General features: G+C 41.3%; 1 protein-coding gene across 1 annotated transcript in view; it reads left to right on the top strand.

Moving 5' to 3' along the window:
• The first annotated feature begins 1,215 nt into the window (after positions 1-1,215).
• znrf1 (zinc and ring finger 1) overlaps positions 1,216-16,796 on the top strand; it is a 45,622-nt gene continuing 30,041 nt past the window's right edge. Inside the window, exon 1 of the mRNA XM_008411757.3 lies at positions 1,216-2,547. Coding sequence (XP_008409979.1) covers positions 2,154-2,547 — 394 coding nt within the window. The 5' untranslated portion in view covers positions 1,216-2,153. The remainder of the gene's footprint in view (positions 2,548-16,796) is intronic.

Genomic DNA, 16,796 nt, shown 5'->3' with positions numbered 1-16,796 from the left:
TCTGCATGACAGTAAGGACTTTACAATAGCTTACCTTATTGGGGAGAAAGACCAAGACGACTGTAGGAGACCTGCAAGTGGTAAAACACTCAACCAAACATAGAAACAAGAAGACAAACAAAACCTGCCAGCTGGAAAATTAAGTAGGGTTGAAAAAAAGGAAAAAAAAATACAAGCAGCCAAAAACATCTGTGTATTTTAATTACATTGAATAGACCAGCTGTACTGAAGCAGCTTCCAGCTGGACACAAACCCAAACATACAACCAGAGTTACACTTGAATGGTTCATACCAGTGTAGATTGGCCCAGTCTAAGTCCCAATCTAAATTAATTCAAGAATCTTTAGTGAAGCTTGAACATTAGTGTTCACAGACACTGTCCATTTTGCAGCCTTATGGACAGTAAAAGTAAAGGAACGGATGTCAGCCCGATAAGTTTATTGGTTTAAAATGAAACTCCACACATAAATGCTTGGGAAAGAGAAACTCGGAATTTGCAAAACATGATTATAAATTTTATCATAGTTTCTCAATTAGACTCAGAGTTTTGACTGAATTTTAACTGGGCCATTCCACACACTTTGATTCAGATCATTCCACTATATGGTTGGTTCTTTGTTGCTCTGCTGGAAGTTAAATCGCCATTGCGGGCTCAAATTTTCTGACTCCTCCAAAAGGAGATTGGCCGGTGTTGAGAACGACTCTGCCACCACATTTTGACTGCATTTGAGATGCTTTGGCATGACTTCAATTATGCCATTCATGCGGGAAAGCCCTCCAGTGTGGCCATAATAAAACAATTCTGCAGAGAGGAGTGGGCCACATCACACTGAAGTAAAAGACGTATGGCAGTCCCTGCTGCCAGGACTGGCACAACAGATAGGGGGATTAGATAGTCCTCCCATCCCATTTGCTTCATGACATGAACATTTAAGTGTGGCAAAAAAGAGGATAGATATTACAAAAGACAAATAAAATTTCTTATTGGGATTTTGCTATTGATAAACGACCAATAACAAAATAGATTTTTTATTTTTATGGGGCCTCATCCGTCCACCCCTTTGAGAAACTGTGGCTCTTCCGAATTAGTCCTTAGAACTTGTTGACTTAGCAGGAAGCTGTTTCAATTGGGGAAGTAGGTAATAAAAGCAAATCGCACATCTTGTCACACGTTCTTCTTCCAAAGACTGGTGCACAAGAACGCAGCCCAGTTCACCTTCAGGTGCCTGCCGGCCTCACCGCACCTGTCGCAGGTTATCCTGAAATGCCCCCTGTCTGATCCAGCAGATCAGACCCCCCACACGTAGAGAAATCCAGGCCAATCCCATGTCGAGGAATTAAAACAAAGTGTTGCTGCACCGTCTCCCGTCTGTCTGTGTTTATGATCCGAGCTTGCGCACTGAGCGCGTCCATTGTCTGGTCAGCAGCGGCAGCAGCAGCGGCAGCAGCAGCAGCGGCGGCGGCGATGAGCGGCGAGGAGCGCCCGATCTGAGCGCAGGGGAGCGGCTTCACTGTGACCCCGATCTCCGGGGAGGGGGGCAGGAGGAGGAGGAGAAGAAGTGTCCTCTGGTTGGAGCTCACCGGACCGGACCAGCGCTCGGTGACGACGTCATTTATTTCCAAGACAGACCGTCTTTTATTTTTTTTCTGGCGGTCAGACAGACAGCAACAGTTGTCACGATGTCTGAGATCAGACGAGTGGCGAGCGGCGGAGTAAAGACTGCGGCGCTGCTGTGATCCGGACCGGCCGGGGTGATTCAGCCGTCTGAAGCAGCTGGGACAGCGCGGGGGAGCGGCGTGCATCTGTTTAACCTTGCAGGGATTTGGTTCGGCTCGGCAGCCACCCCCCCCCTCCATCCGGTTGTGTCGAGGTTATCTATTTTAATTATAATATATTAATTTGTCTGAGGGTGAGGTGAATCCAGACGTCAGGGCTGGCTCATGTTCCGCTCGGCAGGGAAACGGGCTGTTGCGTCTGCAGAGAGTCAGAGCTGACGAGTCTGCTGAGACACACGGACAGACAGACAGGCAGGCAGGCCGAGAGACAGACAGGAACGAGGGGAGGGAAGGGGGGGCACAGCCTGTTTGGGCTTTCTCGACCCCTTTACGGATCGAGCCACCCAGAACCCCCACCCATTTCTCTCCCGCTTTGGATGGGGGGGAAGCAGAGCACGGCAGGGCGGCCCCGGGGTGCTTTTCCCGGCGTCTCTTCGGATGACAGCGCGGTGCCACCCTCGGCCCACTTTGGTCACTACCGGCCGAGCGGCACCATGGGCCTGCGGAGCCGCTCGGTGAGCTCCGTGGCCGGGATGGGCATCGAACACAGTCCCGCCGTGCCCTTCGGCTTCTACACCCCAAGAGGGACGGACTCGGACCGAGCCGGAGGAGGGTCTGGGGGCACTACGGCGGCCCCCCACGGAACCGGCTACCAGGACTCTGGGGGCGGCGGGCATCACACGGACGGGGTGCTCTATTTGGGGTCCCGGGGGTCGCTGGCTGACACCTTACCCCTGCACATTGCACCCCGCTGGTTCAGCGCGCACAGCGGTAAGATCTGCCGCACAAACGCACCTCTATTCACGCAGACACAAACCCAGCTGGACTGATTACAAGGGTGGCTCCAAAAAGTTTTTAAATGGGTGCCTAGATGGGGGGTCGCACATAATCTCTGGATGGCACGCAAACAATGATCGCTATAATAGAATTGTTAGAGTTTCCACAATGTTATATCGATAAATAGTAAAATATTTAAAAACTAGAAAGTAAAAATTGCAATCTTCAGGTTTAGGGGATCGGAATCAGTATTTTTAAATATAAAGGAGGGGGGATAAAGTGACGCAGCAATAGATTAAAAACAAATAAAGACTTGTTTATATTTGGCCTATATTTGTAAAAAATTTTTATAAAAAATATATCTAAAAAAACATGTATACGACCTATTGGGGATTGCTGGGCATGTGGCCATTCCTCCTACAACGCAGAGGTCATGTACTCCATAATGTGTTAAAATGGATGGTTAGATAGGGGTCATTTGAGAATATTGGAGTTGCTCATCAAAAAGGAATGTAATTTTATTATATTATTATCACAAACTAAAAAATAACTAAATACAAACACTTTTATCATATGAAAGGAGATGAAGGACTTGCACAGAGAGCAGCGACAAAACAACAGGCCAAATTAAAAAAGAAAGTAACTCAACTTCCCTCCATCAAACTCATAGACATAAACAAATCTGGATTTAAAATGCTAATTACTTGATCACACCATGGAGTCTCTTGGACCCCCCTGACCCCCAGCTCCCCTCCTTGGAGGAGTCAGATGCTTCCAAACACTCAAACTTTATTTACCTGCTGCGGAATAACACTAACGCAGTGCCATTAATATTCACTGTATTAAAGGAAAGTTGAGGCACTGAAACATCTGCTTCTTCTTGCATCTACTGGACACACACACTGGGATGAAGTATATTTTATTTTTTTGTTCCTTCTGCAGATTTTGGCTGAAAACGAGAACAGTGTAGCGCTCACAGGAATGGGCTGTTTATAGGTCATATTGGATTCTAACCGTAAAGAGTGTGCTCCATCTTGATCGTCACCGCTGCACCATATGCATAGGTCATTCCTTGTTGTGTGAAATGACACTAATAAGCCTGCTGCCAAATCTGGCTGAGTCAATTAGCTGTGCGATTAGAGTGGAAGGAGGGCGGAGAGGGATGGAGCAGGGCGAGGCTGGAGAACCGAGGGTTGAGAGCGTTGTTCTTGCTCGCTAATCTTCAGCTCACTTATCTCTCCAATATGTCTCTGTTTTTGAGTGAACACACCTGTGCAGACACGAACATAGGCCTGCACATGCACAGGGCAGCCCTTAGCTGACCTTACTGGGAGATGGACCGCAGCTAAGCCTAAAATATAAAGTTCCTTGCAGAGGTGTTTATACCCCTTGGACAGTTTTTCCAAATTGTTCTACTGCAACCACAATCTTCAGTGTGTTTTTGTTGCCATCTTATGTGATTAAACAACAGAAAGTAGTGCGTAAGTGAAGTGGATGGAAAATAATACGTTTTTTTTTTATGCTAACAAAGATTTTAAAAATAAAAATTGTATGTCCTCAGCCGCCTTTAATCTGACACCCCTAAATAAAAATCCAATGCAAGCAACTTTCTTTAAAAGTCACATAATTATTAAATAGAATAAACATATTTTTGTCTCATTATGAGTCCAGCTGTTCTGTGAAGGCCTCTGGATTTTGTCTGACAGCATTAATTAACAAACAGCTTCATGGAAACCAAGGAGCTCGGCGGCCAACTTAGTGAGACGTATATAGAGAAGTTTGTAGCAGAGTAAGGTTATAAAACAAAATCCCTGGCTTTGAATGTCTCACAGAGCTCTGTTCGAACCATCATATGATGCAACACATTGATCAGAGAGCAGAGGTCCATAGTAACCCTGAAGAAGCTCCAGAGGAGAGGCAAAAAGAAATTCACTGTTGAAAGAAAGCCATAAGACGCTACATGCAGTAAACGTGGATGAAGATAGTCTGTTAAGATGAGATGAGATTTTTTTTTTTCACCTAAACTCTGTATGCCTGTACATTATCCTACAAGCTCATCCCTGTTGGATACACATGTTGGTTGAAAAAACAAAAACAATTTTTTCTATTAAAATTTTTGCCCTAGGATGAGGTGGATTTTTGATGGCATCAAAATGACCGTATTTTACAAAACTGCAACAGAAACACTTTTTTGCCTCACAGGAGCCATGTGATCAACAAACTGATGCCACTTCTGACAGAAAAGACAGAAGATGACAGGAAGTGGCAGGAGAAAGTGGCGCGGGATGTTTTTTTAGTGAAGTAACAAACCTATTTACGTGTGATTTTAACTTCTCTTCTTATTCAATGGAAGCAATGCCATTATGCCATTTATTTTCCAACGTCAGTGTAAAATTGACAAGGTTTTCACACATTTGTAGTGGAACTGCAGCCAAGTTGTATGGTTGCTTTTTTCCAGAGAGACAAGCTGGTCAGAACTGATGGGAAAATGGATGGAGCTAAATGCAGTTCAGCTCTGAAGGAGAAACCTATTTGAGGCTGCATAACACTTGAAACTGAAGCAGAGATTTACTTTACAGCCAAAACAACCAGCATCCAGTTTTGGCTGTAAGATTCAGATCAGAGCATATTCATGTGCTTGAAGGGTCCAGTCAAAGTCTGGGCATAAATCCAGTTGAGAATCTGTCGCAAAAACTGATGTTTACAGACACTCTTCATCTAATCTGACCAAGCCTGAGATATTTTGTAAAGAAAAATTAGTAAAAATGTACATAGTTGATAGAGAAATACTCCAAAATTACTGCAGTTGTATGTGAAACAAAAGGTAGATTCACAAAGTAGAGTAAACCTGCAAAGCACATTATTTAGATTTTTATTTTTAGACCATTTTGAAGAGCATGTGTGATTGTTCTTACACTTTACAATTATTTCCCACTATTTATTGATACATCTTATAAAAGGCCATTAAAATACATTGAAGTTTAGACTTTCATTGCCATCAATTGTGAAAAAGTTTAAAAGGGAATAAATCTTGAATCAAAACATTGTCTGCAGTTTTTTTTATGTAATAAGAAAAAATGAGAAAAGATTAAATAAAATCTCATCCAAATTAGCATCTGTCAACAAGAAGTCAAAGAAAACCAAAAACCGGTAGAAGTCTGATCAGAGCAACTCTATCAGTATCTGGAACATAGCTGATCATTAAATAGATATATGTGGTAATAAAGAGTTTAATTTGGGGCCAACTAAACAACCAATACTGTATTAAAAACTAAATGAGCTCAATATGAACCAAAATAATGGTCACAGATGTACAAATTGCTGTCATATGACGCAGAGTCCGGCTTCTATTGGTTGTGCAAATTTTCCAAGAAATTTGCATGTAATCGTGTTAGTTAGCCAGAGTCCACATGACTCTGGTTAAACGCTTGACTTTTATTATCCCTGCTAATGTGGCCGCGCTGCAGCTGGCTCCACTGCAATCAAATATCCTGAAATGCCCAGAATAAAGTAACCAAGCCACATTATGAACACCCTCTCCCTCCTCTCTCACACGCACGCAGCAGGTCGGGCCGGGTCCCCAGGCTCTCATTACCAAAGCCCTGACCGACTCACAGCAGGATGATAGCAAGTCAGACGTCAACATCTCAGCTGTTTTGGCCCTTCTTACATTGCCTAGCAACTCTGATGTGCTTTCATATCTATGGAGCCAGATAACAACTCCAGAGCAGGGGGCGTGGGGGTGGAAAACTGATGAAATTGAGAAAGGTGCGCATGTTCGATTGCAAAGCTGAACGAAGGGGCCTCTAGCAAATAAATAAACTGCAGTAAGCAGCAGTGTGTTAATAGCTAAGTCGCTTCTTTGATTTATAGTTGGACAGCGGCCGAGGGCATTTGTGGATGAGCCCGGTTCCTGCAGAGTTCACCGGGTTAAACCTAAGACGTCTTAAGATCTTTTAATCCCACATAAAATGCAAAATAATACCCTTTTCTCTATCACACAGCACAAAGGATGCAAGGATTACCGACAGTCCTGACGGGCCGAGGAGCTCGAGGTTCTTTAGAGCCTTCAAAACAACAAGACAAAGATGCCAAACAGAAACACAGAGAAAAACAGGAGTAATCCAAAGGCACTAAAAACAGACACACGTAGCTACAAGGGGATCCAAAGGAAATGTAAAAAGAGATAGAAGGCTTACAAATGTAAAACCATGAAGCAAACAAGATAAATGTCCAGAAGTAAACATAATTAGTGGAATCGAGATGAGAAAAAAAAATCACATTTAGGAAAGAAGAAATTACCAGACCTTTGTAGAATGTAAAAACTATGGCCTTACATTATGATACCCAAAACAACAACTAATAACAAGCTTATTGATGATAAACCACTGGAAGATCAGCTCTATTACAGACACAATTAACAAGGAAGATTTACAATAGTTTCAGAGAGATGCATCACATTGTATTAATTGCAATACCTATTTTGGTTATGTTGTATATTATTTTACCTGGTTTTGTTTTTATTGTATTGTAACTCTGAGAGCTACTGGTGATTTTATATATTTCTTGCACTTTAGTCCACTATTGTTGTTTTAAACATAGAAAAGAAATTCATTTTGACTTGACATGATTTGGAAAAAAAGTCCAAGTTGTCAAATAAGTGAAAACAGCTGCTAAGTAGTGTGATTGGTACATTTACAAGTTCACAAAATGATCAGAACTAACTGCGGTAAGTGTCAGTACATTTTAAATTGAAGCATGTGACTGATTTAAAATGGCCTAGTGAAAGTACATATCTAATTAGGGGTGCACTGATTGCAGTTCTCTGGCTGATCGCCGATTACCGATCTTTTAAAAAGCTTAGCCTGTCAGTTCTGATTTTAGCCGATACCAATTTCTTTGGTCTGAAATGTTGCTCAATATAACAAGAAAGTTGTTGAGCTGGCAACAGTGGGGTCACTATTGTTAATTGTAAACGTGCAGACATAACTTGGTGGGCCGGTCTGTCAATCAAACCTCTCTCTCACCGGAGAGCAAAAGAGGACAGTGGTCGATTTTTAGGCCTTTGCCAAGCTAGATAAGATTGGTGGATAAGATCGGCTTCACATGTAAAACTCGTCCGATCTCTGAAAATTAAGGAAACCGGCACCAGTAAATCGGTGCACCCCTATATGTAATTCTATTGTGGACAGACTTAAAAAATGATTGTCTGATTGAATATTGACTAACAACAATCCCTATTTAACTGGACTGAGCCTGAGCTATTTTACAAAGAGGAACAGGCAAACATTTCAGAAACTACATGTTCAAATCTGTTAAGCGCACACCTCAAAAGTCTTGATGCCGAGGGAACGTTCGACACTCGGTTCATATCCAAAGACTGAAATTAGAGAGATGTAGCACCCTGTGGATTATACAAAGTAGTATAAAGTTTGACATGTTTTGGAGATGCTGCTTGACATGTAAAAGAGCAAAAGTCCATTAGGATGACAAAGTGATGTGCATTCAGACTAGACCTGGACGACCAGTGGAGAAGGTGTGCAGGACGCACATTGTTCATCATAAAAGTGAGAAAAGTTCCAGATACAATCTAAACAATCTCCAAAATGTCACAACGTTAAATCTGTTCCAAGTGATTTGCTGCTTCTCTGACAAGTTTTACCGCTTTTAATCCACCAAAACTTGAGCTGTGAATGTGAGCATGACCTTTTACTTTAGTTATATCTAGTCCAGACAGTTTTTTGGGGGGAACAGTATTTTTTGCTTCAGTCACAGGGCCCTCGTTTATTTTGCTGAGACCACCGACGCGGCTCAGCAGCCTGCAAATGCAAAAAGCAAAAAAAAAAAAAAACTTCTGTGGTTTGACTTGTAGCACCAAGTATGTCAACATGTCTTGATGGGTTTCAACAAATAATGAGGCTTGTATTTCTAATTCTACTGTTTCAAAAATGGAACAGGTTAAAAACCTGCTTTACTTACTAAATTAAACAAATATTAATTTTATGTAGGCAACTTTTGTTCCATCATTAAAAGCTCTCACAAAATCAGCCAACACATCAGAAGGACAATTGTGCAGCTCCTTCAGTCTGGTTCAAGTTCAGACTCCTGAAGGTGCTACATTCATCTGTTCAAACAATTATTAAAAGGAATAAAAAAAAACTATGAGAACGTCCAGACATCAAACTTTTCAGGAAGGAGACGAAGTCCCTGAGACGAATGTGTTCGTGTTGTTCGGCTGAAGTTAGAAGAAGTGTGTTTCTATCCACGGAGAAACGAGACGTGTAGCAGCATAGCCAGAGAACACACTCACACTTACAGGAAGAAACAATTAAAGTAAATGCAGGATAAAATGCCAGATAACAGTTTATAAATCTGCTAATGGAGAAAGGCCTTTCATTTTAGCCACCATGTCCTGCAATCTAATTCAACTAAAAATGAAATATTTGGCCGTCATGGCCATTATTACACTTGAGAACACCACCTATGAAGAACGGGAGCGGCAGCACCATGTTGAGAGACTGATGCACTCCCCAAAATAGATGACATCGAATATATAAATAAAAACACTGAAATATAACATCCAACAAAAACTTATATTGTGATACAGATGCAGCAAATCTAAAGTAAAGAGCAGCAAACTAAATTTGAACCACTCTTAAGTTTTAATTTTTCAGTAACTAGGATTTGTATTTTTTGACAGGGATAGAATAAAGTGATGAACTCTGGAAATTGACACCATCTTCCATGGTCAATTTTCTTTCCTTTTTTAAAAAAAATCTTTTTCTGACTTGGCAATGATGCAAATATTTTTTCCCAACTTTTTGTGACCAATCTGCCAACCTGAAGTATATTGCAGTTGTCTTCATCCTAGCATTTGTCTCTGTTGGACTCATGACATGTTCAGATCCTACTTGAGTTTTCTCCCGTTGCAGATGGGCGCCAGTGCCCCGGTGACCCAGGTCAGGATTAACCTGGACAGCTCTTTGCATCCGTTCTGCTTCATTCATGTTTGAATTCCTAAACCAATCCTGTATGTACTGATCTTCACATTCCAGTTTAATAAAACTGCTGAAATATTTTTCTGCGCAAAGGTCTAAAAAAAAAACACATTTCGACACCTTTTCATCTCAAGAGACAGAGCCGAGGAGAAACACACAGACTTTGACCTTCACATGTATTCACTCAGTGCTTGTTGGCGATTATAGAGAGGTCCTGCGGTTGACATAGTTACGGTTATAGTTATTTGCTCACCCGAACAAAAAGCACAGTTCAGGCCACATCTTGTTTCTCACACTTGCTGTCTGTTTGGATGACTGCTTTATGAAATTACAATTATCCTTAGGCTAAAATTACAAGTATTGCTGTGGCAAGTACAAATCCAGCATATTTAAGACGCATGTGTAACTGTAGCCGTCTTCTGCCATAAATACACACGTGATCCTTCAGACCTGAATTTTTTCTTGCTTTTTCCTCTCATCTTTATCCATGATTCGGTTGCATATTTACACATAAAATGTTTGATTTTGGGGCATCCCAGAGCACCGGCAGCTTATTGCTTCCAGGAGACCAGCTTGAGAAAATAAAAAAAGATATGTTTCCATTTAAAGACTATGAGAATCGTATGCTTTTTCACATGCGGCATCGCTCTGTTTCAAATTCCCACCCACCTCCATAAATTAAAGACTTTTAATTGATGTTCAAAAATTCAACCCCACTGTGGGAAATCACCAAGCAATGTCTGACTTGATGTGTGGATGCTCTCTGAAGAGAGGATCTTGCTTATTTGAATCAAAGTTTGTTAGCGGTGCACGAGCCAAAACTGTTTAAAAGCATGAGTATCGATTAATGTGATCTGCTTTAACTTTCTTCAGTTTTTCCTTTTTTTATTTTCTCACTCCAATAACATGTTTCTAATCAGAAACACTTTTTAATATTAGCCAAAAGATAACCAGAGATAAAGAACAAATCATGATTCGTTTTATGAAGAGAACATAGATGTTCTAACAAACCTTTCCCTGGGTGAAAATACAATTGTCCTCTACATCTAAGTTCTCTGGAGCTAAATAATTAAAAGGTCCATTTATTATTGCATTAGTTTTAGATTATTCAGTCCTAATTCGTGTTCTAAAGATATGCTTCACATTTTGCTGGCTCGGTCTCCCCTTAATAAATGATATAGTTATTTGAAAAATACAGTTTCTAATCACTGTAGATAGTATTCACAAGCTGATCCATTTATACAACTTTTTTTTTTTTTAAGTAAAAGTCATTCTTTTGCTCAAACAGATCGTCAGTGGACGTTTCTAGTGCAAAACAGGTTTTGATTATTTTTTAACTTATCGTGTGACAGTGTGTTTTTTGGACTGGTTCTTTGTAACTTGTTGAAAACAGACGGGCCAGTTCTCGAGAAATAACATCAGAGTACATTTTCTGCAGATTTATTTTGACCTTGCAAAGCATTTTAAACTGACTCTGTATTTATGAGAAACTTTCACTTGTCATGTTTTAGTCCTCCATGTTGTTCTTTCTGCTCTTTTTGTTGCAGTTTTTAGGTTTCTTTTAGAAGAAACAGTTTGATACTTAAGGTGCTGAGTTACTGACGTTTCACGAGTTAAAGCTGATCAAATAGATTCTTGACATTTTTAAGCAACATTAACTCAGCTGTAAGCTCTGTAGTACTCAATATCTTGAATACTAATGGAACTTTTCCACGTTTTGACAAGCTGCAGTGAAGAACTTAAATGTATTTCACTGGGGGTTGACGTGATACGTCTCAATTGTCAAGTTAAAAAAAAAAACCTTGCAAATCTCAAAATCTCTAACACTGTTACTAGTTCAGCTCTGATGGACCGATATGTTGACATGACAATTATTAGTTGTGCTGTGGACAAATCTGGCCTTTAAGGAAGAGTTCTATGATTGCTCAATTATTGAAATCCTGTTTACGGCTTGCCACGCAGAATGACAGCAAACGTGGAAGAAGATGCTCTGAAATAGATGTGCCTGAAATAGGACTTTTTAATGTCTATGCAAACATCCAACTGGAGCCACAAGAGAAGAATTTAATTCAAAACCTATCCATGTGTTATAAAGGCCCAGTCAAAGTCCAGATCGAGATACAAATGAGAATGAGGCCCTAAACAAGACAAGGAAAAACAGACACTTCAGCACCACATCTTCGTGAAGTATCAGTTCACGTGAAATTCAGCGATGGAACAAATTCTCTCTCAGGCGCCATAAACCGACCGGCTCACACACAAAAATACTTGTTTTATTCTCCGATGTGATCTCGGGAGAGAGCCGTATCTTTTCTTCATGCGTATTTTAAAAAAAAATAAAACGGTTCTCAATCAGACAGGCCACAGGTGTCTCCTCTCCGCTTGCTCTTAGACCGCTGTTGTGTTTGCGAGGACAAAAAGGGAGCCTGGGCGCGAGTGAGAGCACCAAATGATCTTCAGGAGAGAGAACAGATTCTCTTTTTAAGATTCCAGACAAAGAGCAAGAGGTGCTGCGGAGGTCTCTGTTTGTCTGCATGTGTGTGTGTGTGTGTGTCTGATAGACCTCTTATCAGATGTTAAAAGACGCGGGCCGATGTTAATCACGACTCAAGCCGCCGACAGCGCCGCGGCTGCATCAGTAATGCAGTTACCTGCTTCGTCTTGAGGCGCTCATCCTCTGCTAAACACGCACGCAGAAAGCAGCGGCGGCAGTAAAGACGCCTCCCATTTATCTTTGGATCAGTGCCGGTTGGAGGTCAAATGCGCCACAATGGGGCCACATTAAATGGCTGCAGCTTGATGCTGGAACATAAGCAGATTTGAGTTTTTTTTTTTTTTACAACACTCATTCATGTTGCTACAAAGCGAATCTGAACATCTCCGTGCCTCTGCTGACACAACATATGGCTGCTTGGACCGCACAGCGAGGAGCTGCAGTCTGCAGATGAGCTCAGTAAAACAATCTTAATATAGCCGCATTAACAAAATAGAGCCATCAAGTAATTTTCTAAAAGCTACGGCGCTTGTTTTCTCTGTCATTCACCGGCAAAGAGGTTTTCCTTGCAGTTGATCGACATGAAAGATTCAAACTTTAATTTAGGTGTTTTGGGATCCATGCTTTGGCTGCACAGTGGCGCAGTTGGTAGAGCTGTTGCCTTGCAGCAAGAAGGTTCTGGGTTCGATTCCTGGCCCCGGGTCTTTCTGCATGGAGTTTGCATGTTCTCCCTGTGCATGCGTGGGTTTTCTCCGGGTACTCCGGTTTCCTCCCACACTCCAAAAACATGACTGTCAGGTTAATTGGCCTCTCCAAATTGTCGCTAGGTGTGAGTGTGTGTGTGTGTGCATGGTTGTTTGTCCTGTGTGTCTCTGTGTTGCCCTGTGACAGACTGGCGACCTGTCCAGTGTGTACCCTGCCTCTCGCCCGGTACGCTAGCTGGAGATAGGCACCAGCAACCCTCCCGATCCCACTGAGGAACAAGGGTGTCAGAAAATGGATGGATGGGATCCATGCTTTGTTCATGTGTGACTGAGCTTTATGTCCGAAGCCAACATCAACATTTCTTCAAGTACAGTGCTGTGTGGTAGATCAATGAAAAACAAACAATAATTAAGTGGAATAAAATGATGTTTGGTTTTCAAAATGTTTAATAAGGGTTTGTATTCACCTTTATGACTCATTGCTGTGTTGATTAATTCTTTACTGCACTTATATTTGTCAGACATACAGAGTTTGTCTCCACCAGTAATTTTATTCACCAACAGGCTGAAGTTTTGATTCGTTGTTCTTTGGACGGTAGCTCTGTCTGAATGAAGAGAGTCGGTGAACATCGCTTTGCAAATTGCACCACACATTCTCAAACAAATTCTTGTCTGGATCTTTTCGAGGCCATTCTAAACTTTTCCTGCCGTAGCTCTCTGCCCTGTAGTTTGCCCTCTTTTTGGACACCAACTGTTCCACAATTGTCTGGTGAATCCTTATCTTAGCTGGAAAACTGTTTTTTTGCCCTCTTTTTGGACACCAACTGTTCCACAATTGTCTGGTGAATCCTTATCTTAGCTGGAAAACTGTTTTTTTTTTTTATAGATTTGCGCTTACAGAGGTCTGTTTGGTATTTTACAAAGCGAAGGCGCAACTCTGGGAGCTACATAAATGTATTCTTATGTAATTTAATTTGCTACAAACCCCTAAAATCAAGCAAAGCAGCTATCTGTCTCTGGCTGCGGGGACCAGACGTGTTTTCTAACATCTGACTTTTTCTGCTTTGATTTAGTTCTGCTCGCAAGAAGGCTTGGCTCTGATTAATCATAATTGCTTTGATTAGATTTGATGTTCCACATCTGGTGTCAGTGAGAGGCATGAAGGCATGAAATAATAAGTGAGCTAAAGTTGGAGACCTGACTGGACTCAGTGATTAATACGTCCAAAAACGCAGGAACGAGAACAAGCGGGCTGAGAGCAGTGAAGATGCAAAAGGGAACCGATTATCGGTTGAAATAATCACAAGCAGGATGCGTTTAGCTCGTGGTGTTGGGGTGTTAGCGTGGTGTAGGGAAGCTTTTTATCCAGAACATCCCAACGCAAACAGATAATTGACTTTGCCGTCTTACCGAGTGCTTTAACAATCTTTACCGTATATCTATCAGTCAGCCACACTCGTTCCTCAGAGCAGGGGGGGCCTCCCTCAGCCTTCCCAACTCTTTATTGACACATTTAGTCAATACAGCATCAGTGCTTAATCAATATAGCATTTGCACTCTTTTTCTGACCAACACGTTTCATCCCCGCCGACCTTGGCTGCTGATTCCCCCAGCGGCGCCCTCGAAAGTGCAAAAGCATTCTTAACGCCTAATTACATTGATAGTTTGAGCAGAACAGGAACTAAAACAATAACGGGACTCACTCGATGCTCCTGGAGGCCTTTTATGCTCACACATATCTCGGTAGCCATAGCTGGTCCTGTCATTGATTTAATTTATCACCTAGATTAGGTCAATCTAGGAGCTTGGTTTTCAGCTGACAAATATATATGTTGTAAAGAAACTGAGCTGAAGTATTCTGCCGTTGAAAATGCGTCAGCTTTTTTTATTTTAGATGAGTCAGGAGTCTTGTTTAATTTCAGTGGAAAATAAGGTATTATTTCAGGACAAACTGTTTGATTCTTATCCGTTTCCTTTTGGCTTCTTAAGTTACACTTTGGAAACAAAGAGTTTACACACTCATGTTGCAATGCCAGATTTTTGTGACATAAAACATTTAGATGTTAAAAAGCAACTTTGGAGCTTTTTCCTCCCCCATTTGCATTCATCCTGTGCAATTGGACTCTGATTTTCAGTCAGATTTAGTTCTGGAGAAGTGATCACTCAGTAGTGGAGCTGTTCTTGTTCCTTTCAGTTCCAAAAAACTATTTTTGACCACACTGCGACAAAATAAAATAACATTTTTCTACGACCACTAAATCAAAGAAGGAAAATCCCTCTTGATTTGTAAAATGAGAGCAGCTGAGTGAGCCCTCTCCATAGAAATGAAAAATGAGCAACTCACATGAAAGTAAAAAGCACATTGAGGCCACAAAACATTAAATGACTTTAAAAGCCTTGTAGTGGCGGAAATATGTTTTCCATATTCATCTGTTGAACTTCCAATGCAACTTTCAAAACATTAAAACTCGTGAGCATGACATGAATTCATTTTTTATGAACTTGTTACTTATAGACTTTAAAGATAAACATTTAAATATCTGACGTTAGAGCATAATGTCAGATATTTAATGTTAAAACAAAAAAAAACTCCGCTGAAAATGTTCGTCACTCACCTTTCCGAGATGCAAAGCAATTACTCAGAAACACCATCACTTCCTCTGTCACCACCCAACCCCTCCGCCCTGTGTCATGAGTGGATGTCTGCTCGCCATTGTTCTCAGATTACAGACAAAGCAAATCCTTCACCTCTGCACGCAGGTGCTTTTTAATTTAAATGTAAATAGTGAAGTGGCGTTGCACTCATTCAGAAGAATTCCTCTCCCCGCCTTGAAGATTAGTCCGGCACATTATTCATCATTAGGAGAGAACAAGAACAACATCGACTTTGTTTGCGGCTCTGAAACAAACATTCATAGACAGGCTTGAGGATTGTTTTATACGGAGAGTTATCTGTGGTGGTGTTTTTTGTTGTTGTTGTTGTTGCTGTCTTTTTTTTTTAACATGCTGCCAATTGTTGGTGTGACTGGAAACTGAAGTAAATGCTGCTGGAACCCTAAACTCCATCTCCTGTGCACGGGGCGACAAATACATGAACAGCATAAGTTAGACAAGATTAAGACAGAAATCACTTTAGTTATTGATCCACAGAAGCGACTTTTAGTCAAATTGTAATAAAAAAAATTCACAAAAAACATGCAGCACCCCAAATTACTCCAATCCTTTAGCACCAGCTGGAGCTACAATCCAGTGGTTTATATCAAAGCATGTTCATGTGTTACAATGACCCAGACAAATCCAAGCCAATTGAGAATCTGTGGCAAAGATTTGAAAATTGATGTTCACAGATTCTCCAAGTACAATTTCTCTCTTTCTGATTGAACTTTAGCTGCTCTGCGAGGCTGAATGGGCAAAGACATCAGTCTGTACATGAGCAAAGCTGGTGGAGACAAACCCCAAAAGACTTGCAGCTGTAATTATAGAAGGCTCTACAAAATATTGACTCAAGGGTGCTGAATACAAATGCACGCCACACTGCAGTCTGGTATTACTAAGCATTTTTTCTTTAAAGCCACGTGTCAATTTCCTTCCACTTTCAAGGAAATTGCCTCAAATCCAACGTAATACGTTGAAGTTAGAGGTTGTCAGTTGATAAACTGTGGAGGTCAATATATTTTTTTATCTTGACCAACACCTAATAATGACACTTGAAACATTTTCTATCACAGTATGTTAAGGGATTTTCTATGTTGCACTCGTGGAAGACAAAGCAATGAGATCAGGCTGCAGCTCGGCTCGAGAAATATTAAACATGCGAAGCCTGAAATAAGTCTTCATCCCTGTTGCTTGCATCATCAGATTTAGGATTTGGAGGGCTGAATAGAGCCAACCGGATGCAGGTTATTAACAGGAGTGCAGTGGCGTCCACACTCCTAACAGAAACGTGGACACTAATTCAGGTGCCGCTTAAAGCGCAGAAATTCACTGCAAATGCTCCTACCCTCCCCATCGCCGGTGCACACAAGCAAATACAAACAAAAACCTCCT

The sequence above is a fragment of the Poecilia reticulata genome, chromosome 6 (genome assembly GCF_904066995.2).
Source record: "Poecilia reticulata chromosome 6, P_reticulata-male-v2, whole genome shotgun sequence".
Lineage (NCBI taxonomy): Eukaryota > Metazoa > Chordata > Actinopteri > Cyprinodontiformes > Poeciliidae > Poecilia > Poecilia reticulata.
Note: the sequence above shows the minus strand (reverse complement) of the source record. Positions and strands in the feature narration are given on the sequence as shown.